The sequence below is a fragment of the Felis catus genome, chromosome A3 (assembly GCF_018350175.1).
Source record: "Felis catus isolate Fca126 chromosome A3, F.catus_Fca126_mat1.0, whole genome shotgun sequence".
Classification (NCBI taxonomy): domain Eukaryota; kingdom Metazoa; phylum Chordata; class Mammalia; order Carnivora; family Felidae; genus Felis; species Felis catus.
In genome coordinates, this window is record NC_058370.1 from 90,715,844 (window position 1) to 90,740,843 (window position 25,000).

At 40.4% G+C, this 25,000-nt stretch overlaps 1 protein-coding gene across 7 annotated transcripts in view; it reads right to left on the reverse strand.

The window, feature by feature from the left end:
• M1AP (meiosis 1 associated protein) overlaps nucleotides 1–25,000 on the reverse strand; it is a 69,214-nt gene that overhangs the window by 17,837 nt on the left and 26,377 nt on the right. For all 7 annotated transcript variants that reach the window (XM_045054456.1, XM_045054455.1, XM_045054454.1 and 4 more), the window contains 2 exons: nucleotides 5,077–5,250; nucleotides 896–1,058 (listed from right to left, as the gene is read on the reverse strand). In XM_045054456.1, coding sequence (XP_044910391.1) covers nucleotides 896–1,058; nucleotides 5,077–5,250 — 337 coding nt within the window. The remainder of the gene's footprint in view (nucleotides 1–895; nucleotides 1,059–5,076; nucleotides 5,251–25,000) is intronic.

Consider the following 25,000-nt stretch of genomic DNA (forward strand, 5'->3'; position numbering starts at 1 on the left):
ACTCAGCTTATGTCTAAGACTCTGTTGTGAAATCCTTTGGGTTAGGGCCTGTGAATTATTCACCTTAGCATGGCCAGCACCTAGCAAGGTATCTGGCACATAGTAGAATCTCAAAGCCTGTTAATCAATGAGTGAAGCAAACATCATGAGGGCTGTAGACTGACGGATATTACTTCTCCTGAGCTCATTCCATTCCAAGTGACTTCTCTGGGGTCACTCCCAGAACACCCCTGCTACAATAACCCTGTAACTCAACAGTATGCTAACCATCTGCATCCCAGTTCTGGCTTTCTTGTAGCAAGGTACTGACAGAGGATGCATTTAAGAAGAGAATAAATTTAAGAAAGTTCCCCAGCAGCATCTATGGTCACAAACCCATGGATAAGCTTACTCAGATACTTGTGCACAGGCATTGTGATAGGAACCAGGAAGCAGAAAAAGTGGTCTTTGCCATCATTGTTAATTCTCCCTGAGAACTGGCTCCCCTGGGAGGAATTCTAGTACTTGGAGAAGTGGCAAGGCAGGGGTTGATCCTATCTACCCTTTGTTCCTTGGAGGTCAGATCTCTGTCCTGATGCCTAAACACAGTAAGGTATTCAACAAACAGTTGCTAAATGGGTAAACACTGCTCCACGTTCAGAGACTTTCTGGATTTCCAATCCTCATCCAGCCTTTAGAATGTCCTACTGAGGCATATCTTCCACCATCTGTCCATTTGTCTCCACATACTGAGAAACCTGACCTTGCTCTTTCACTCTCATACCTGTACTTGCTTTGGAACTGACTCCCACCTGTGGGACACTTGGAGATGCCCTCTATCTCTGGACTTCCTAGTTGGAACCAGTGAGAATAAATAAGCATTTGCATGGATTGGGGAAGTTCCCTTGTCCCATACTTGATCACCCGGAGCTTGTAACAAGAGGCGGATGACTGGGAGGCCATCTGGTAAAGTGTGCTGAAGTCTCCTTTGGGGTCATCCATTCTCAAGGAGCCATCAGCTGTGCCAGGGAGCAGGGACGGGCTGAGAAGTCGCTCTTGGAGATCACATTTCAGGCACACTACAATAAAAATGGCATTGGGGGAGGGATTGTTTGTCACAAGCTACCTCAGGGTATGTGATTAAGAGACAACATCTGCTACCCATTCCACATCCACCAAGCAAGCAAAGCTTGGGAGGAGGCAGGGGAGTGGAAAGGGGAAAGTATGACTGGTTTGGAAAGGCAGAGCAGGTTTGGACCTACAGTGTTGCTCAATACAATAGTTAACTTATTTTCTGGGTCTGATATGATTTTTGCTTATTTTACTTCTGGGTTGGCTGAGCAGTTGCCTCATAGTGAGAGACCTGGCTTGTGATCCAGTCTGAGAGGAGCATGTGCCCTCTGTGGAGGAGGCAGCTAATACTACAATATGCAGACACCCTCTGCAATCACAGATGGAAATCTTGCCTCTGCTGCTTCCCTGTGGCTAAGCTTTGGCAAGACCATAGGCCAGATGAAGGAAGAGCAGGAAAGCAGAAGTCAGAGAGTCAGCTGACAGCTGCTATTTCTCTGTGGGCCTTTCTAGGGACATTCAGGGAAGGGGGAGGAATAAGTCCCTGAAAATAGTTTATTTTTTAATTCCCCAAAGAAACCCAAGCATAGAACCTTTTAGAGCATCACTGTGGCAACAGACAACAGTTCTGAGGGGGCTTCATCTAGGTATAAATTATTCATCAAGGTATTACGCTCTTCTGTAGTAAGGTTCTGCTCTGGCAGGTACATTCACATGCCACAGTGTACATGTTCTGTTGCACTAGGCTCGAATCCTTGATATTACGGTTTTTCAATGAAATGTATACCAGGTTTGAATACTGTTAAAAAACATGAGGTAAAAATGAAAGTATAAATAATGCAGAAAAAGAAATAGGATGGCAGAATAGATGTCAGATTCAGCTGGCCCTCCTGGGCCCAGCAGTCAGATGCAGACATTAATTCTGGGTAAGACGGTCTTGGCCTGGTAGGTCTCAGAGCCCAGGAAGTCAGCAGGAGGGACTTGGCCTACGACTCCCCTCATTTCCTCTGTGCCTGACTTCTCCATTGTTAGGTCTTTGGGCTTTAGGACTGGAGAGCTGTGTTCATCTGGCTAAGATTCTCAACTCCGGTTGTGATAAGAATCACCTTTTTATTAAGGAACTTTTATTTTTTTTTTTCAACGTTTATTTTATTTTTGGGACAGAGAGAGACAGAGCATGAACGGGCGAGGGGCAGAGAGAGAGGGAGACACAGAATTGGAAACAGGCTCCAGGCTGTGAGCCATCAGCCCAGAGCCTGACGCGGGGCTCGAACTCACGGACCGCGAGATCCTGACCTGGCTGAAGTCGGACGCTTAACCCACTGCGCCACCCAGGCACCCCATTTATTAAGGAACTTTTAAAAGATACTGATGTCTGGGCCCTACCTCACACTAGTGAAATTGAGATCTTTGGAGATGGAACCCAGATGCCCGTATTTTTAAAAAGTCCCTCATGTGATTCTTACTGAGAATTATTGTAACTGTAGTCTCAACAGTGTTCCAAAGCTGGGAAAGCTGTCTTAGCAGGACTAGAGTCTAGAATTAGGTGTGCTTCTCATCACCCAGAACCCAGATGCAGAGGTGGCAGACTCTGAAACCCATGAAAGGAGAAAAGACACTCATGTGAAGCTGACTGTGCACTCTGTCAGAAGGCCTCTGAGAGAAGCACCTGGAGAGCGGGTGTGAGAGGCCCTGGCCAGCTACAGAAGCAGGTAGAGTGGGCGAAAAACCTGGTAAGGAGTCCAAGTGAACATCTAAGGAACAGTCCTCAGAAGATTCTAGAGGAGAAGAGCTCAGGGTATGTATTGTTTTGTTTCATTTTTATGGTGTGCCACATTTCCAAAAATCCAGTGTGGTAATGCATCAGTTTTTTAAATAATGGATAACCACACTATGGTCTTTACTGTGGTTGTATAAACTCTCAGGTAGGTCACACCCATCCTGGAGGGGGCCTACTTTTCCCAGACCTCATTCCAATTGTGCCTGGGCATCTGGGTTCCAGGCTGGGCCTCTCCAGCAGAAGAGCTACGGAGTCTGGATCTAAGTTCCGCCATGCACCCTGAAGACCTGCACATTTCCAAAAAATGACTGCAGATGGAGATAAACATTCTGGCTTTGACCCAGGTGTCAAAAGCCATGGAAAGAGGGAGGGGAAAGGTAGAGAAACTCTCAACAATACCATGGGCAAGTGCTGTGCAACAGTTGAAGAAAGGCTGGATGCAGGAGTTCCTGGCCTTGGAGGGCCCCAGCTCGCCTAATGAAAGAAGTGCCAGCATGAGGCAGCATCTTTGTTCAGAACTGCCCAGCATGAGGTGGGTTGTGTAGTAGGTGAGGGTCCTGGTTCTACAAGCAGACAGACCTGGGTTTGATGAATGTTCTCTGGGCTGACAGCCTTCCGAGCTTCCGAACTGTTGAGACTACAGTTCCAGTAATTCTCAGTAAGAATCACATGAGGGACTTTTTATTTATTTATTTATTTTTTTCCAATGTTTATTTTTATTTTTGGGACAGAGAGAGACAGAGCATGAACAGGGGAGGGGCAGAGAGAGAGGGAGACACAGAATCGGAAACAGGCTCCAGTCTCCGAGCCATCAGCCCAGAGCCTGACGCGGGGCTCGAACTCACGGACCGCGAGATCGTGACCTGGCTGAAGTCGGACGTTTAACTGACTGCGCCACCCAGGCGCCCCGGGACTTTTAAAAAATACCAGTGTGTAGGTTATGTGTTTCTTACAGTTGCCATTGGCCAGGTACGTACTCTTAATATTTACTACCCTAACTTCACAGTAAGGATAAAATAATATTTCTAAGTGACAAGAAAGCATTTATGTCATGTTTAATTGACAGTTTTTCTTTCTTAGTGGTACATAAAGTAATGGTGTATCTCATAGTTGATAGCATCTTAGATTCAATGACATATGGTAATAGTACCTGCTTTGTGGTGGTTGGTGAAGATGAAATGGGATAATGCAGGAGGAGAGGAGGTAATATAGTGTTTGGGGAAAAATATATACAAAGTGGATTCCAGAAGATGGGACAGGGAGGAATTGGCACCACCAGCTTTGGACATAAGGGGTGGAAAGGAGGTCCAGGGAAGAAGATTTATACACCAAGGAAAGACAGACTGAAATCAAGGCAAGTCATCAAAGGCATTCTAGGCTCTGGGATGAAATGGGGGTGGGAGGGTAAAGATCTGATGGCTATCCTCAGAAAGAAAGGACCACTATGTGTCTTCCCCTTTGTGGGTGGGAGGCTGTACCCATTTTTCTCAAAGAACTCCCACCTCTACTAGTTGGGCTACTAGCTGTCCTCTGTGGGGCCTGCCTCTGTAGTTGCTTTAGTTTACCTCAATTAGGTGTCTTTATCTAGCACACCTCTATTTAATTTTGGTTTAATCTTGGTTTTTTACCGGGGCGCCTGGGTGGCTCAGTTGGTTAAGCACTGGAATCTTGATTTTGGTTGGCTCAGGTCATGATGTCATGGTTCGTGGGATCAGGCCTGAGTCAGGCTTTGTGCTGACAGGGCAGAGCCTGTTTGGGATTCTCTCTCTCTCCCTCTCTCTCTGCCCTTCTCCAACTCACGCACATGCACTCTCTCAAAATAAATAAATAAACTTAAAAAAAAAAAAAGAAGAAAAACTTGGTTCTCTACCTTCTCATAGGCCTTATTGATATTGTTGAGGTACCAGCATGCCTCAAATTATTATGTCAGTAATATCTACCACAATTCAAAATGAAAAACCTGAGAAAAATATATGATTCATTGTGCTTTTGTATAGTTTAGGTGCTGCCCTATTATTGAGGTGTCTAATTCTTTGCTCCTAAATAACTGGCCCTTGCTATCTAGGCTTAATTAGGTTCAGTTTTCTAACTGTGGTCACTTTTTAGAAGTTCTTTTCTTATTCTTTGTGCTTACACTGAACAGCCCTAAACCTCAACTACTCGTATTCTGATGACTCACAAATCTAGTCTTAATCTGAGACTAAGATAATTATAGCCTATATAATATGTCTTTTGGGGCTGTGTACTTGAATCATCTCCGGATCTGGAAATGTTGCTGAAACACCGTGAAGGAAGAAGAAGATGGATATGTTCTTGGTCTGTTCCACTGTTATGTAGCCAGGCTTTGAAGAAAATCTCCATGCTGACAACATCATTGTCTATGGTCTGAAGGTCAATGTCAGTTCCCAGGACAGAACTCTCTGCAGAAGAAAGGGGATTAATGGGTAAAGTATTTAATTCTTTAATTGTAAAGCTTGAAAAATGCAAAATTTTAAATGTACCCATCTTTTAACACGCCAATTCTACCTTTGGATATCTAGCTTAGAGCCATTCTTACTATACACAGACACATATGCAAAGATGTTCAGTCAGCGTTGTTGTAATAACAATTAATTAAAGCCTTTAAACAGGAAGCAATTCAAATACCCATCAATAGGGGAATGTTTAAATAACTTATGGCACACTCAACCTTTGGAGTATTATACAGCCATTAACAAGCAAAATAAAGTTAAATGTACTGACATGGAAAGCTAAGAGACAGTAAGTGAATAAAGAAAGTTGTAGAACAGATGTGTAGTATGAACCCACTGATATAAAAATAAAATCATTGGATTAAGTACATACGTATGAATGTAAATGTGTTTTACAAAGGTCTGGAAGGCTACCATCAAATTGTTAATGGTGAACAGGAGTGGAAACAGGGCAGAGTTCTGAAATACGTTTCCTTTGTATCATTCAAACTTCTATACTGTTTGAATTTCATTGTATTTAGAAAACATTCTGGAATACAAAAACAGCCAAAAAAATAATCAGCAATGCAAGTTAAATACTCAGTTAACAAGGGGGGAACTTCAGAGGGCACTTGGGTGGCTCAGTCAATTAAGCATCCAACTTCAGCTCAGGCCATGATCTCACAGTCTGTGAGTTCAAGCCCTGCGTTGGGCTCTGTGCTGACAGCTCTGAGCCTGGAGCCCGCTTTGGATTCTGTGTCCCCCCACCCCCCCGCCCCGCGCCTCCCCAACCTGTGTTCTGCCTCTCTCTCTCTCAAAAATAGATAAACATTAAAAAAATTAAAAAAAAAAAAACCCAGGGGACTCCAGCTTCTTCAGCTCTTGTTTCACAGTAAAAATGTATTCAGTTATTGCTTCTTCTATAAAAAGCAAATTTTTAAAAAAAGTAAAGGAAAAAAAATGATGTACTCCCGGGCTTCCCCTCTGACACGATTATACAAGTCTGTCATTGGCACACCGTAACTCACAAGTGTGACTAGTGGCCAGGAAGACAGGAATGGTCTGGTAGAGTAAGATTTGATTTCAAATCTGAGTGAAAGGAGCTAGGAATGTGGGGTGGTGAGGCTTTGCTGGTCTACTTCCTGCTTCAGGCAACACTAGCTCAGGAACTGGAGTCTGGGTCTGCAGGTAAAGGTTGTCAGTAAAAGCCAAATATAAGGTGGTAGAGGAAGCACAGAGAGAGGAAATGAGGCAAGAGTTGGAAAGAAACTGAAAAGAAACCTGATTTTTTTCGCCTCACCATGAGGGACTCTATGAAATACTTTTACAAAGAGCCTAAGAAAATTGATGAATTAACTTCTGTGTATGACTCATAGACCCCAGGGAGAAGGCTGGTTTATTTCTAGAACGACATTCCTGAGGACAAGGAGGCAGAGGTGGCAGACTCCACAGGGAACAAAGGGCTTCAGTCCAGCGTGTTGGTACCACATGGGGAGGTGTGGGGAAACTCAGATGACTTCATGTCATACTTAACGACTTATGCTGTGGCTGAAAAGGGATTCCAAATGCATTTCTCTTTGACTAGCATGATTAAAACTCTGCCATCTTCCATAACAGTTCTGAGGATTCACTGGCTAAGTATTTCATTCATTCCATCAAGCAGTAATTTTTATTATGTACTACGTAGAAGATGAAATATTGTGCTGAGTACAAATATTATGATACTCTTTTCCTTTAAGGAATTTATAAAACTACATTATTTTTTTAAAATATATGGAATTTATTGTCAAATTGGTTTCCATACAACACCCAGTGCTCATCCCAAAAGATGCCCTCTTCAGTACCCATCACCCACCCTCGCCTCCCTCCCACCCCCCATCAGCCCTCAGTTTGTTCTCATTTTTTAAGAGTCTCTTATGTTTTGGCTCTCTCCCACTCTAACCTCTCTCTCTCTTTTTTTTTTCCTTCCTCTCATCCATGGGTTCCTGTTAAGTTTCTCAGGATCCACATAAGAGTGAAAACATAAAAAAACTACATTATTCTTGACCATTCCTCTTCACACTGTCATCTGTCACATAACGCTTTAGGTACTACAGTGATAAATATGAAGTCACTGCCTAAGAAATATTCCTCGTGAGTAAAGGGAAACTATCTTTTTAATAATGTGAATTTTATAGGGGCGCCTGGGTGGCTCAGTCGGTTAAGCATCCGACTTCGGCTCAAGTCATGATCTCACAGTTTGTGGGTTTGAGCCCTGCGTCGGGCTCTGTGCTGACAGCTCAGAGCCCAGAGCCTGCTTCAGATTCTGTGTCTCCCTCTCTCTCTGCTACTCCACCACTTACACACACTCTCTGTCTCTCTCTCTCTAAAATATAAATAAACATTAAAAACTAAAAAAAAAAATAATGTGAATTTTATTTTGTCACAGGCAAAACAAGAAGTAATTTGATTTTTCTGAGCTTGAGGCCTGGACTTCAATTTGAGTAACAAGTATGCAAAGAACTGAATCCAGAACTTCAGTGAGGCAAAATCATTATTGAAGCATAAGAAGGCACATACAGAACTAAAGAAATGGAATTGAGCAAAGGATCTCAGAGAGTGGAGAGGAAAATATGGTTTCAAGTTCAAACAGTGGAATTTTGCAGAAAAAAAATGTGTTTCTTTTCTTTTCCTCAGGGAAAAGGCAGAAGATTAGAAACTCCTACCGTGGCAGTATAAGGAAACCACAGCAAAGTTATCTCCCATCAAACATCTGGAAATAGAAAAATAGAGGAGTTTTCTCAATTGTTAAACTATAGTATCAACACAGAGTGGTGAGGTCAGTGAAAAACAGTTACTTTAGGAAAAGAGAATGGCTTACTGACCAGAGCAAGATTTGGCTATAGCCTATGGATGGGACTGGCTTATCCAAAGAACGAGTGTGTCTATTAGAAGGGGAGAGGGTTGGCCAGAAATGGAGCACAGAGAAGGAGAGCAAGAGGGGCATGCACAGGCAGCACTCATCCAAGTATGGCTAGGAGGAGAGGGCATGCTGGCTCAGTGACCTGTCCCAGTGGAAGGAAGTGTTTGTCAAGTCTCTGCGTTCTTGGTGTTATGGTGGTTATGGTTCTCTGTCTAAAATATTCTGGCTTATACTTTGGTCTTGAGCTTGGTAAGGTAAGTCTATCTCTGAGAGGATACTGACAAAATCAACTTTCTGATCTTGTAAAGCTGAAGAATGAAGCCTGAAACATGTTACCTTTATGAAGGAAAATGCCAGCCTTCCCTGCAGACACCCCATCAGTGTTACTGAAGTTTTTTCCAACTTCTTAACCACAGGTTCTTGGGAGAGCCGCAGAGCGGACCTTCTTCCTTTGAAAAAATCCTCATGTAAGCTTCATATTTAAGCCCACAGTTTTGCAGGCTTAGAAAGGAGCCAGCAGCTTGTCAGGGCCAGTCACATTGTCCAAGCTAAAGACTAATGTGGAAACCAGAACACACTAGAGGGGAACTTCTTTTCCATTTTCTCTGTCGCTGGTTCAGGCATTCCTTTCCTTACGTCTGGATCATAGTAGTAGCCTCTTAATTGTCCTATGAACTCCATTCCTTCCCTTCAAGTACTTCTTAGGTACTACTACCAGTTAATTTTTCTAAAACATGGTTTCATCAGTTCCCTCCTTTGCTAAAGAGCACATACTGCCTTCCTTGGTCGTTTTCTTGATGCTCCTCACTTACCCTAAACCGTTTGCTTCTACTTATTATTCCTCACATACCTCACCCTTCCCTTCTTCTGTGATGGCTCATATGGTTCCTCCCCATCCCTACCTGTTGAGATCCTATGTGCCCATTTCCCTAACCCCTAGCGCAGTAGTTAGCTTACAGCTGAAGCTTAGCAAATGCCTGCTGTGTTAAACAATTGCTCCCCTTCCTCAGCTCTCATTACTTTTTCCTGTAACTCTTCTGCTTCAACTAAATTAGTCTCCTTACCACATGACTTCCTTCCTTCCTTAGTGCTTTTATTACTCTGTCAATCCATGGCTTGCTCCTCCCCCAGAACTCAACTGGGAACTGACTCTGTCCTGGAAGTTATCCTTAATTATATTCTCCCTTATTTGGGTTTAATCAGCACCTCTTGGGTATCTGTGGGCTCCATTTGGGCAATACTAATTACATTTGCTAATTTGTTTCTTCTGAAGGGTTTTCTTCTCTTTCCGTGAGTTTATGAAAAGCGGTGGGATGTAATGTTAAGAGCAGGGTTTGAATTGCGACTTAAAAGTTGTTAGCTATGGGGGCACCTGGGTGGCTCAGTCGGTTAAGCGGTGACTTTGGCTCAGGTCATGATCTCGTGGCTTGTGAGTTCAAGCCCTGCACTGGGTTCTGTGCTGGCAGCTCATAGCCTGGAGCCTGCTTCAGATTCTGTGTCACTCTCTCTCTCTGACCCTTCCCTGCTCATGGTCTGTCTCTCAAAAAAATAAATAAACATTGAAAAAAAAAAGTTGTTAGCTATGTGACTTTGGACAAAGTACCACCCATTTCATAGTTATAGTGAGGCAGAAGTGAGATGATTATGTGTAAATGGCATGCACAGGTCCAAGAAATGGCATTTGCTCCCCACCACTAACATAGGTAAGAACACCGATATGCAGAACTGTGTTTCTCACAAACAATGAAATGTGCTAAACCTGGGGGATGGGGAAGAGACTTCTCACTTCTCAGATGTTGAAGAGCAGCTCCCACCTTGACTGGCGAGCAGGGCACTGGGCACTGAATGAGACAGGTCCCACTGACGGTATGAAATAGGAAGGTTACAGGAGTAAGTGCGGCTCTGGGTGTTCGGGCGGTTAGGACAAGGGAGGAAGGACTGGTGCATTGCAGCCAGCTGCAGGCAGCATTCACAGTCAGTGTTTGGACTTGCCCTGCCCTCCTGTGGCCACATGTAGTGATACCCTTTACTGAGCTCTTTGAAAGCTTTTCTGGAAGGGCCACAATAATACGAAAAACTAAGAAGGCCAAATCATTGAGAATAATGAGAATTTAGGTAATGCCTAAAGCAGTTCTTCTCAGAATTCAACCCTAAAACAGGGTTCCACAATGGAAATGTGTTTAAGGTGGGAGAATGTAACACTTTAACACACAAACAGATGTAGAATATTTAAAGTTGAGGCCCAGGAAAATGGTGCTCCAGCTCAGTCCTGTAGACCCTCCCCAGGCCTATAGGCCAGAATGGTTCCTTTTCAAATGGCCCTCATATGGCTTGTCCTTGGGCAGGATAGGCATTAGTGGTTCTGGAAACCCCCTGAAATTGTATACAATTCCATCTGTACATGTATAGGTGTATTCTAATAGGGTGGAGGAGGGGGATAGGCCCTTAGCTTATATCAGATTCTCAACAGTGCTGTGACCCCAAAAAGGTCAAGAACCACTGCAAAAAACTATGGAATTGTGGGGGCGCCTGGGTGGCTCAGTTGGTTAAGCATTCAACTCTTGGTTTCGGCTCAGGTCATGATCTCACAGTTCGTGAGTTTGAGCCCCATGTTGGGCTCTGTGCTGACAGCATGGAACCGGCTTGGGATTCTCTCTCCCTCTCTCTCTGCTCTAACCCCACTCACTCTGTCTCTCTCAAAAATAAATAAACATAAAAAAAAAAACAACTATGGAATTGTGATTTCTTAACCTCCCTGGGCCTGTTTGCAATCAGTGCTGTCTACCTTCTGAATACAGGGGTAGTACAGGATGTTAATAACTAGGGTAAGTAATCAGAGTGGATAAAGTTTGCTCAGGAACAACTATGCAGAGCCATCCAACCACTGTCTTTAAAACTTTTTTTTTTCAACGTTTTTTATTTATTTTTGGGACAGAGAGAGACAGAGCATGAACGGGGGAGGGGCAGAGAGAGAGGGAGACACAGAATCGGAAACAGGCTCCAGGCTCTGAGCCATCAGCCCAGAGCCCGACGCGGGGCTCGAACCCACGGACCGCGAGATCGTGACCTGGCTGAAGTCGGAGGCTTAACCGACTGCGCCACCCAGGTGCCCCCCAACCACTGTCTTTAAATCAACAATGACATGAGGATGATCTCCAACAGTTCACAATGTTGGGGGCAGTCTGGCTTGTCTTTGCGAACTCACGTGCCTCATTTGTGGAGGCGATCCTTGGACCCTGGGAGAAAGGAGAAGCTACTTGACAGGAGGTAACAGGGCAGTGATGGCTATGGCGGTGCAGACTCCGCAGGGCAATGAGTGCAGGACTGACCAAGTGCTGACTATCTTCCCAGGGCTCCAATCTCCAAGAGAGGTAAAACATCACTAGAACTATAATGAGGATAGAATTTATTTCCCAGAACTGTTCTCAGGGAAAGCAGTGATGACATTCATTCATTCATTCATCCTTTCATTTATTTAATCCATCATCCCAATAATTATTTATTTAGTGCCTTCTAGGATCTGGGCACTAATTTTGTCAACAATGAGAGAGACAAAGTCTCTGCTTTCATTGCTTACATTCTAGTGGGAACAAACAAACAATAAACAAACAACACACAAATGACTGAAACAGAAAACAACAGATAATGATAGACGGTATGAAAAAAAAAAAGCATGAGAAGGGTATGGGGTGTGTGTGTGTGTGTGTGTGTGTGTGTGTGTGAATATTTAGTTTGGCTGGACAGGTAAGTATTCTCTAAGAAGGTGACAGTTGAACAGAGACTTGAACCAAGTGAGAGTGAGTCTTGCTATCCCTGCTATTGGAGGAATAGCAAGAAGGCTAAAGCAGAATAAGGGAGAAGTGAGGCCTGACTGATAAGCTGCTGGGGTGAAGGATGAGGACTCCAGAGGCACATGCGCAGGTAACAAGAGGTAGGCACTACAGTAGCTTCTAAGAAGGGTATTTTCCACTATTGCGAGGCTTAGGTTTTGCTTAGGGAAATGTGCAAGATTGGGAGAGAGCACAGCCAGCACTTCTTTCCTTTCTCTTTCTCTTTGTAGCCTTTGGCTCCTAAACAATTGTTGAATTATTTTAGAAATATTTGTCTGCAGGTGTACAAAACTATTAGCTTGCATGGAATGCCCACATGTCTCTGCTCAGCCATCCCACACAGGCTTTCCTGTTCTGTGGTGGTAGTGAGTGGTGGTGGAAGGAGAGGAAAGGAATCTGGGAATCCCAGGAGCAGAGCTCAAGCAGAGACCCCTCAGCCTGAAGTGGACATGCCTCTTTCCCAGCCTAGCTGGCTACCCAGGAAGTTCTATGGTAGACAGTCAAACTGATATAGCCTGAGGTGGGCTAAAAAAAGACTCAACTAAAGAATAAAATCATCATGAAATGATTTACGGTGGATGTTCTACATTGTGAGTAATAAACTCAGGAACTACGGGCCTCCCTAGCTCTGAAATAGATCCCAACCTAATTTCATAGTAAGCAGATGAATTAGGAAAAGAAAATGTTTCCAGAGCAATTACATTGGCCGGGAGATTTTAGAATCTCTTTTTCTTAGGGTTATGTATTTGTAAGGGGGGCAGAAGGCTATGACTGATGGTGGGACTGCCCCATGGGCACTGCACCCCTAATCCCCACACCTCTGGAGCCACAGGAACAACCCTGGTTACAAGGAGCTGATGGTATTCCCTGCTAGTCATCCTGTTTTGAGTTGTGTAAGGCACCCTGCTCTGGGCAGCCCAACCCCAGAGGAGATCCTGCAGATGCAGGAAAGGAGGGTCTGGGTTAGTGAAGGGTGTGTGTATGCCTGAGGGCACCAGATTCAGCACCTTATCCACCTCGGTACCCCCAGCACTAGCACAGTGTCTGGCATACAACAGGAGCTCAATAAATGCTGCACTGCACAGGATAAACTAGTTCTGGCCAGCCTGTTGCTTCCTTTGTGATCTTAGACTAGTCTCTCATCACTCTAAGATCAATTTCTCCATCTGTAAAGTGGGAATGATAGTAATACCTAGGCTTGGCATTCATTTGGATATAAAAAAAATGTTGATACCTGAAAGCACTCCGTAGACTTTAAGGCATCATGCAACTATAAGGGATGGAAGATTAAATGTTATTTCTTTATTTTGAGAGACAGTGTGCACACAAGCAGGGCAGCGGCAAAGGGGGAGAGAGAGAATCCCAAGAAGACTCCACGCTCAGCACGGAGCCCGACTCAGGGCTCAATCTCATAAGACTATGAGATCATGACTGTGAGATCATGACCTGAGCTGAAATCAAGAGTCGGCTGCTTAACTGACTGAGCCACCCAGCCATCCCTAAGGTATGAAAGATTAGAAAACTGCCTTCTAGCTGTCTGCATGTGAACATTTTAGTCACTAAAATCCAGTACCCTTTCTTTCTCTTTCTTCCTTCCTTCTTTTCTTTCTTTCTTTCTTTCTTTCTTTTCTTTCTTTCTTTCTTTCTTTCTTTCTTTCTTTCTTTCTTTCTTTCTTTCTTTCTTTCTTTCATGTGTGTGACATTTTTCTCTTCAATAAAGTATACAAGTTGTAAGAAAACATATTTCATTTATGGGCCTTAATATTTCTATTTTCATTTTACTAAAAAAAAAAAAAATACAACCCACATGCAAAAGAGGTTGGTTGCTCCTGACTGAGATACCAAAGTCTAAAGCATAGTTTAACTTGGAAAATACTAGACTCAGACAGTATTTAAAGAGTCTTTTTTTCCTGCACAAACATATTTACATAGTCTATAAATAAAAAAGCCTTTAATGTAAATTGCAACGCAAATCTGAAAAGGTGACTAGGAGAAAGTGTTTTCATAGGCACTGTGGTGAGGGAGAACAGGAAAGCAGGTTATTTAAGAGGTTTGAATGGGGGCGCCTGGGTGGCTCAGTGGGTTGAGCGTCTGACTCTTGATATCGGCTCAGGTCATGATCCCACATGACCTCTCTCTCTTTCTCCCTCAGTCCCTCTCCTCTGCTCACACACTCTCTCCCTCAAATTAAAAAAAACATAGAATAGTTAAAAAAAGAGGTTTGAATGAAGAGGATGTGGGGCTGGGAAGGCACTAAATATATTAGCATGGCCCCAAGAACTAGCCCAAAGAGCTTTGTCTTTGCAAACAAACAAAAGGTAAATGCACATATCATTTTGTTAGATATTGCCAAATACCTCTCCAAAAGGGTTGTGCCACTGTGCATTCTACCAGCAATGTATGGATGGGTAGCCTCACCAACAGAATGTGTTCTCATACTTTTTTTAAACAGGTGGGAAGTAGTATGTCAGTGTGATCTTAATTTTCATTTTTCTAACTATGAGTGATGTTGAAAATATTTTCATATGTTTAAGGGCCATTTTGAAATATCTTTTGAATTATCTGCTCATGTCTTTTGTCCATTTTTTCTGTAGGGTTTTTGTCTTTTTTTCCTCTAAGTTTTTAAGTGTTCTTTTTATATTAGAGATATTAGTTCTTCCTCTCTACACCCCGCCCCTCCCCCTCCCCCCCCCCCATTCAAATTGCAAATACTTTGACCTAGTTTTTAAGTTGTCTTTTGACTTTGCTTCTGGTGGCTTTTGCCATGCCATATTTTTATTTTGCTATATCTTTGTTTTTATACAGTTAATTTTTATGTAGTTAAAAAAATACTATACCTGGATTTTGAGTCATAGGTAGAGAAACTTTCCCTATTCTAAGATTATAAAGGAATATATCAGTGTTTCCTTTTACTACTCTTTAAATATCATTCTTTACATTTAGGTCCCTGGTCCACTTGGAATACTTTCTAGATGGTTAGCCAGTTGCCCCAGCACCACTTCTGGAAAAAGTCCATTTTTGCTCTTGTAATTTGAGAGGCTACCTTTATCTTATACTATATTTACATCTGTACTTGGGTCTATTTCTGTCCCCAATCAATCCTTGTATTATGCTAACTAATGCTCCAGTGCTAGGTATATGATGGGGCCAATTTCAGGTGGGAAAGTGGCCAGATTGTCCAAGGCTGGGTGGAAATAAGAAAGGTCATTTGCCAAGTAAAGCTGGGGTAGTATGTGCATCTGTAGGTGCTAAAGGATGAGAAGGAGAAAGGAGGTGGAGAGATGAGTTGGGATTTAATCAGAAGAACTTCTTTTAAGTTATAGTCTCATAAAGACAGAGAGAAATGATGGAGCACTTGAGCTTACTGAAGTGAATGGAAGATAGAAGAGGAGGTAAAAAGAAAGAACCAAACTGATCAACAGTGAATAGTGACTTCCCGACTGATTGGGTTCTAATACCTTACAAACTGATTTTCTTCTAAATAACAGCTATAAACTCTAGATATAGATTATATACACACACATTTTTATATACACATATATATACATTCACACACACGCACACGTGTGTGTGTGTGTGTGTGTGTGTGTGTGTGTGTGTGTGTAGTAAAAAACTAACAGCTGAGGGCTGTGGAGATTGAACAAAAGCATATTTCAGAGAGGAATTGAAACTTGGGAGTAAGTGACCAGCAAAGAATGGGTTCCCCTGAGGGTGACCTCAGTGTTAACTTAGCATAGTAGCTAAAACCTTAATAGAAAGGCCTCTGTCTTTCACTGGCCTTACCAGGGGAAGGAGCCTGGGGCAAACAGAGATTCCAGAAAGTGAGGAAAAATCCAAGAAAGGAGGGAGCCAGAGAACCCAAAATTGTGTGTTTAAAACTCAGTCCAGGCATCTTGCTGACCCTTGCACTACACATGTATGGGGCAAACTGAAAGCAGCTCATAGTTTAGTGTTAATGCAAATGATATCTGAGTCCCTGACTACTGCAAGCCATGACAGATTACAGTTTGAATCTAACAAAGTTAATTATCTACCAAAACAATTACTTTTCAGAGTTATATAGTAGAATACAGAGTCCCTATAACAACATTCACAAAATACAACCCAAATGTTTTTGGCATACGAAGAGTCAGAAAATGTGACCCAGTTTCAAAGGAAAATACAATCAACAGAAGCAAACACTGAGATGAGAAAGCTATCAGATTTATCAAAGACTTTAAAGCAGCATAATTATATAATTATATACATAAATTATAATTATGCTAAATGAGGAGTGGAAAATATGTCCACAATAAATGCAAAGATAGGAAATATCAACAGGGAAACAGAAAATATAAAAAAGAATAATATAAAAATTTTAGAACTGAAAAATACAATATTGAATAAAAAAATTCACTGCATGGGCTTAAGAGCAGAGTGGAGATGAGAGATGAGAGGCTGTGAACTTAAAGATAGGTCAATGGAGATAATCTGAAAAAGAGAAAGAAAAAAGTTTGAACAAAACAAAACCAACCACAGAGGCTTGGAAAACTGTAAAGCAATTTTAAAATGTTTAACACGTGGGTAATTGGAGTCCCAGAAAAAGAGACAAAGGGGAATGAGATGGTAAATATACCTGAAGAGATGATGGCAGAAAATTTCCCACATTGAGTCAAGGATATAAATTTATATATAGGTTGTGATACTGTAACTTATAATAAGAAAGATATATTTGGTCTTTGTCCTGTTTCTGGCACAGAGCTCCTAAACTCTTTGGAATTTCCTAAGTGATGACAGCAATAAAGGTATCTTTTGTTGTATTAATGAGGCAACTTTTGGAAAGCACCTAAGGATGGGGTCCAGTTGCCAGAGGAGTCAATCATGTGATTAAGCGGTTGGAACTTTCAGTTCCACATAGTGGCCTCTGGGGAGGGGAAAGGGACCTGGAAGTTGAATCAATTACCAACCACCAATGATTTAATCACTTGTGCCTATACAATGAATTCCCCATAAAACCCCCTAAAAGGACATGGTTCAGAGAGCTTCTGGGTTAATGAACACGAGGAGATTTGGGGAGAGTGGGGTACTGGGAGAGGGCATGGAAGCTCTGATTCTCTTTTCACACACTTTGTTCTATGCATTTCTTTTATTGGGCTGTTCCTGAGTTCTACCCTTTTATAATAAAATGGTAATCTAGTAAGTAAAATGTTTCTCTCAGTTCTATGAGCCACTCTAGCAAACTAATCAAATCCAAGGAGGTGGTCATTGGGACCTCTGATTTATAGCTGATCAGTCAGAAGCATAGGTGACAACCTGGACTTGTAAGCGGTATCTGGTGTGTGCATGTGCATGGGTGCACATGTGTGCAGGTGCGAAATTATTGTGGGACAGAGCCCTTAATTTGTGGATCTGATGCTATCTCTGGATAGTGCTAGAGTTGAGTTAAGCTGTAGGACACCCAGCTGGTGTAGGAGAACTGCTTTTGTGGGAAATTGCCCCCACACATTGGAATTGGGCACAGAATGACTATAGATTCAAGCAGCTCAGTGAACCCTAAATAAGAAATCTGTGCCTGGTCACATCATTGTAAAACAAACATAAAGAGAAAATTCTTGAAAGCTGCCAGATAAATGATCCTTTATATACAGAGGAAGGTGATTTAATGACTGAGACTTTTAATCAGAAACCAGGGAAGGCCAAAAGACAGTGGAATGACATTTTTAACGTGCTGAAAGAAAAAATAACCTGTCAACCCATAATTCTATATACAAGAAAATACTCTTAAAGAATAAAGGTGAAATATGCACTTTCAGATAATTAACAAACAAAGAGAATGTGTCACCATCAGAACTAGCTACAAGAAATATTAAAATTCTTTGACCTTTAGGACATGATATCCAAAGGAAACTTGGATCTTCAGGAATGAATGAAGAACACTGGAAAAGGTAACATAAAAGACTTTTTTCTCTTAGTTTCTTTAGAATACACATGATTGTTTAAAGCAAAATTTATGATACTGTCTTGTGTAATTTATAATGTATACGTAATACACATGACAACTACAACATAAAAGACAGTGTCTGTGTGTCTATATAGTTGCAAGGTTTCTGTATTTTACATGAAATGGTACTATATTAATTCTAAGCAGGCTGCAGAAAAGTTTAAAAATATCCTTTAATCCCTGTAATATTTCTACATTTTATGTAAAGCATCACAATTATTTTATTTTATTTTATTATTAATTTTTTTAATGTTTTATTTATTTTTGAGGGGGAGAGAGAGCGTGAACAGGGGAGGGACAGAGAGAGAGGGAGACACAGAATCTGAAGACAGCCTTCAGGCTCTGAGCTAGCTGTCAGCATAGAGCCCAACGTGGGGCTCGAACTCACAAACCATGAGATCATGACCTGAGCTGAAGTCAGACACTTAACCAATTGAGCCACCCAGGTGCCCCTATTTTATTATTTTTTTAAGTGACCTCTACACCCAGCATGGGGCTCAAACTCACAACCCTGAGATCAAGAGTCACATGCTCCACTGCCTGAGTCAGTCAGGGACCCCTTAAGTATTGTAATCTTGAGGCTTCTATGTTTTACGTGAAATGGACTCTGAGTAGACTGTGACAAGTTAAGGATATATAACATAATCCCTAGAGCAGCCACTAAAAAGTAATGCACGGAAGGATAGTTAAATGACAACAGATAAAATAGAATTCTAAAAGTAATAATCTACACTTGATCTTAGCTAAAAGGCTGAGAAGCAATCTAAAAGTAATAATCTAAAAAAAGCGGGAAAGCAGGGGAAAGGTGAAGAAAACCCCGAGAAGACAAACAAAAAATAAAACAGTATACCTAAATGCAACCATATCAATACTTAGGGTAAATGTTAATGGAGTATATAGTCCAAATAAAAGGCCGAGATTAGCAGAATGGATAAAAAGCAAAACCCAATTACATACTGTCTATAAGAGATAAACTTTAAGTATAGAGACACAAATGGGTTGAAACAAATGGATGAAAAAAGATGAACCATAAACACAGTAAGACCTAAGAAAAATAAAAACATATCCATACAAAGATTTGTTTATGGATATTTGCAACAGCTTTAGTCCCAACAGTCAAAAACTGAAACAGCAAAAATGCCCATTACCAGGTGAATGGTTAAACAAAATGCGGCATATTCGTACAATATACTACTAGTCAGCAATAAAAAGAAACTACTGGTATAAACAACAACATGGATTAGTCTCAAAATCTGAAAGAAAGAAGTCAGACATAAAAGTATGTACTGTATGATTCTATTTGTATAGAATGCAAACTAATCTATAGACAAAAAGCACATCAGTGGTATATTCTACGGAAATGAGGGAGGAAAGGAGTGTAAAGGGGCATAAGGAATCTTTTAGGCATGATAGATATGTTCTGTATTTCAATTGGGGTGATGATTTGTGGGCATATACAACTGTCAAAACTCACTGAACTGTACACTTTGAATGCATGCAATGTACAATGTGTAAATTATTCCTTTATAAACTTGGTGAGGAAAATTTTTTTAAATCTTTATTTTCAAATAACTTTAGATTTTCTGAACTCTAAAAAAAATTCTTTAATTCAATTTAAAAAAACGGAAGAACTGACATTTTCTGAGACCATGGCTCCCATTAATGAAATAAGCAGATGTCTCTCTGTGTTAAAAATCTTCAGGTAATAAATACAATAATGGTTCTAATTTAGTCTTAACACACAGGGAAATGACTTTAATGTGGTTATCAAAGACAGACTCGATGAAGAGCTGCATTTTCTGGTCCATTTTTCAAGATGCTGAAAGGGGAAAACAATCTATATGTGGAGTTTGACAACTGCACTGAAGCATGAAGCATAAGATAGGCTTTTTTTGTTTTTACTTTTTTTCTGGAATCCTTTAGGTAGCAATGAATCTTTATCTTCTGTTTGGGTTGTTAACATTTGGTGTTTCCTGAGAACACATATGGATAAAATACCTTTCCAAAAGAGCTGACATTGATCCCTAGCAAAGTCTAGAGGAAATATTAACCAGATGGTTTGTGAGCACTTAGAAAGGGAACCTGATATCCTCGTGTACAAGGCTGAGAAATATAGGCTGGCTGACAGCATCATTAGGTTGATTTGTAACTGACTGAAAGACTAACATACCCAAGCGAGTGCACTGCTGTCAATCTGGACAGACACCTTCTTGATGCCAAAGTGCATTGATCATACTAGCCATTTAAATTTTGGCATATTTATTACTTAGCCATTCTTTAGAAAGCTATTATAAGATTTTTACTATATGCAAATGAACATATGCAACACATATTTAAGCTACAAGCATAACGGCACAAGGAATACTCATGAATCCTTGTTCTACTTAAGATGTAGAACATCAACACTACCACCAAGATATCTGCATGCTTTTTTCTGATCTCCTCCAAGGGACACCTTGCCACACTGAATTTTGTTTATCATTCCTTTCCTTTTAAAAGTACTTTTATTGTTTTAAACAAATACTTTATTACTTTTGATCGAGCTTTATAAAGAGGTATCATATATCTTTGTTATGTTTTCTCAATAGTGAGAAGATTCATCCACATTGTATGTAGCTGTGGTTCATTCATTTTCATAACTGTATGATATTCCATTTTGTGAATATACCTTGTAATATTTATTCATTCCTCATTCAACAGACATTTGAGTGGCTTCTAATTTGGGGGCTTTTTGAATAATCTCAATATTCACATTCCTGTATGTGTACAAATGGTACACATTTGTAGAAATTTTTGGAGATATTCTTCTAGGAACAGAATTGCTGGATTATAGGATATTGTGAATGTTACTTTACAACAGAATGACAAGCTGTGTACCAATTTGCACTCTATCAGTGTATGAGAGTTTCTACTGCTCTGCTATTGTCAACACTATAGTGAGACTTCTTAATTTTTTGCAAACTAGTGAACATAAAATGGTATATCATTTCAATTTGTATTTTGCTGCTTACTAATGAGGGTAAGAAATTTTTTTATGTTAATTTGCCACCAACTTTTTCTTCTCTGTAAAATGCCTGTTCAGATCTTTTGCTCATTTCAAATATGGATTTTTTTTTTTTAAAGTTCTTTATTTTGTGGCATCTGGTAGCTCAGTCACTTAAGCTCCGACTTCAGCTCAGGTCATGATCTCACAGCTTTGTGGGTTTGAGATCTGCACCATACTCTGTGGTAACAGCTCAGAGCCTGGAACCTGCTTCTGATTCAGTGTCTCTGTCTCTCTCTGCCCCTCCCCTGCTAGCATTCTTTCTCTCTCTCTCAAAAATAAATACACATTAAAAAAATAGTTTAAGAAGTTCTTTGTTCTGTATACCAACTCTTTGTCATATGAGTTAGAAATATAATTTATCTTATCACTTAATACATGGTGTCTTTTGAGACTGGGGGGTGTTTTCTTGTTTCTTTTCCCCTCTCTCCCTCCCTCACTCTGCTCCTCCTTCCTCCTTTTTTTCCTTCCTTCTTTCACTTCTTGAAGAGTTTGTGTAAGATTTGACTGATCTGTTCCTTGAAAGCTTGATATAACTTAACTGTAAAGCTATCTAAATTGGTACATTATGGAAACCATTCCGATTTTTTATTTGTGAGTCAAATTTGTTACCTTTTTAGGAATGTGTCCATTTTTGTGTAAATGTTTGAATTCATAGTTCTATCTCCAGTTATGTTTCCTTTTCTGAATCCTAACATAGTTTCTTGTGCCTCTTTCCTTCTTTCTCTTTTTCCTTTATTAGTTTCACCAGAGGATTCTCTGTTTATCAGTTTTTTCAAAGAGCCAACTTTTGAATTGTTGATTATTTCCATTGCTCTTTTCAACTAAGGCAGTAAAGAGAATGGTTTAAGTATGTGAGATTTGGAGTCGAACTGCTTAGACTTGAATCCCTGCTCTATCTCTTAACTAAGAAACCTAGGGAAAGTTAATCTGTACAAGAAACTGTCTTAGTTTCTTCATTTATATCCATGAGGATTAATAAGATAATATGTGGAAACTATTTAGAACAGAAAGTATTTGGACAGTAAGTGCTTAATAAAATGTTGCTATTATTATGGTCAAAAAGCAGAAGTTAGAGATCCATAAACAGAGTTAGGTTAAGAGAATGTGGCTTTTAGTTCATGTATCTTTTCCTTGAGGCTCAGAACTTACTTAAAAATGAGACAAGCTAGTAGCATTATTTCCTCCATTGACAGCTGTTTTATGGGATTATCTTTGGCTGTTGGAATTGGTAGGCTTTCTTAGACCCTAAATTTATGATCAAGATTCAGTATGAGGGATCTGCTCTAATGGGCAGGGTTGGCTTATATGCAAAGAGGGCATGTAAAGATAAAAAAAGTCTGCTAGCTTCCCCTGTGAGAGGTATACCTCCTCGTATCTCTATTTCATAAGTCAACACTTCTTAGTCCTCTTTTGAGAGCAAAAGAGGAACAAAATGGATAAGCAGAAAAGAAAGGCAACAAAAACTGCTGGAAGTGTTTTATGATATTTTGTTACATACAAACAAAACACCACATACATGAATTGTAACAATGTAACCTAGGGGCACCTGGCTGGCTTAGTCAGCAAAGCATGTGACTCTTTACCTCAGGGCCCTGAGTTTAAGCCCCACACTGGGCTGGGCCCTGGAACCTACTTAAAAAAAACAAACAAACACAAAAATACCAATTACTGAGAAACAATGTGCAAAAATAAAATCAGTGTAATGAGGTAGTGGGATTATGAATGGTTTTAAATTTAAAAATTATTTTATGATCATATCTTCTTTTTCAATAAAAAATATTTTAGAGCTTGAAATATTCTCAGTAAAAAGGCATATACAAAAAGGTTCTATTACTACTATTAATATCAACAGATAACATTTATTTACTGCTCACATGTGCCAGGCACTGTTCTATGTGCTTTATATACAAGGTGTATTTAATCCTCATATAAACCCTATGAGGCAGTTATTCTTATTAGCCCTATTTTGTAAATGAAAAAATTGTGGAATAAAAAGTTTGAATAACTTGTTGAAGTCACACAGTTCTTCAGTAAAATGTAAAAATCCAATTGGATAGTTAAATAAATAGTGATGAAATTATATAGTAAAATGCCTCACAGCTATTAAAAAGAAATGTGTTAGATCTCTATGTGCCAATATGGAGAAAATTACTGGATAATTACAGAAATGAAAAAATAAAAATGCAGACAGAATATAGGTACATTTTTAGGAAAGTATTAATAAAAATAATAATGTTACATTTATGTCCATGTCCATATGTGTAAGGAGAATGATTCAGCAGAATGTGCCCTACATAGCTGATGGTGGTTATCTCTGGAGAGAGCAGAATTTTGGGTCATTCTGAACCATCTATATTATACTCCTGCAATGTTTAAATTTGTACAACTTGTAATAAAAAAAAAATGTTAAAATGACCAGATAAAAGCTACCACAAAGAGAGCTGGGCTGGATCTTCAGCTACATTTTAAAACAAAGAAAAAATGAACAAGTTAGACCAAGCAAGAACAGCTGAAAGGAATCACCACTTATGTGGCTGCAAGAAAATATATAATAGGCTCTATAGTCTGAACGTTAAAAGAACACCTTAACTGATACAAATGTGATTTAATCTTTTCCTTTTAGATTTTATTAAAAACCATTCTAAAATGTGAGTCTAGGGGCGCCTGGGTGGCTCAGTCGGTTAAGTATCCGACTTTGGCCCAAGTCATGATCTCGCTGTGCTGACAGCTCAGAGCCTGGAGCCTGCTTTGGATTCTGTGTCTCCTTCTCTCTGCCCCTCCCCCATTCCTGTGCTGTCTCTCTCTCAAAACTGAATAAACATTAAAAAATTTTTTTAATAAAGTTTTAAAATGTGAGTCTACTTTCTTCATTTCTTTTTTTTTAACGTTTATTCAGTTTTGAGAGAGAGAGAGCGAGAGAGAGAGCGCAAGTGAGCACGAGCTGGGGAGGGGCAGAGAGAGAGGGGAACAGAGGATCTGAAGCAAGTTCCACGCTGATAGCAGAGCCCAATGTGGGGCTCGAACTCATGGATCATGAGACCATGACCTGAACCGAAGTCGGACACTAGACCAACTGAGCCACCCAGACACCCCTACTTTCTTAATCTCTAAATTCATTGTTATTTTGATGATTCTGGACCTTGCAGTCTCTGAGTCATCTTTACAATTAGTTTTCACTGTGCAGGACTGCATTAAAGGAGGCAGAATTTAGACCAATTGAAGGACATATTCTCATAGTTACTTTTTAAACAAATCTGCAATATCAACATTTCTCTGTAACCTGTCTCCTTCTCCAAAAGTGGAGTATAGACACTTTTTATTTAATTGATGATCATCATTACCAGAGTTAAAAAAATATATAAACAGACTTAAGAAGTATTTTAATTTATTCATGATATTCATGGGCTACAAAGGGAAGCTATGAGTGTTTAAGATATGAACCTAACTATTTGAGTTGATGTCAGAGAGGGTGACTATCACCTGTCCCAAATCATTTTTCCCCCAATCATTCACTTATTTTTTCAAGAAACATTTATTGAGGATCTTCTATGTGCCAGGCAGAATGATACATGGCGATATAAAGATGCATTAGACACAGTCTTATCCTCAGGTACCTTACAGTCCACTTGGGACCTGGCCATTAAAAACAAATCTCAGGGGCGCCTGGGTGGCGCAGTCGGTTAAGCGTCCGACTTCAGCCAGGTCACGATCTCGCGGTCCGTGAGTTCGAGCCCCGCGTCGGGCTCTGGGCTGATGGCTCAGAGCCTGGAGCCTGTTTCCGATTCTGTGTCTCCCTCTCTCTCTGCCCCTCCCCCGTTCATGCTCTGTCTCTCTCTGTTCCAAAAATAAATAAACGTTGAAAAAAAATTAAAAAAAAAATAAAAACAAATCTCAGAAATATTAAACCACCCATGTGCAAAAATTTTCAAAAATATTAACAAGACTAGCTAACTTTTACTGAA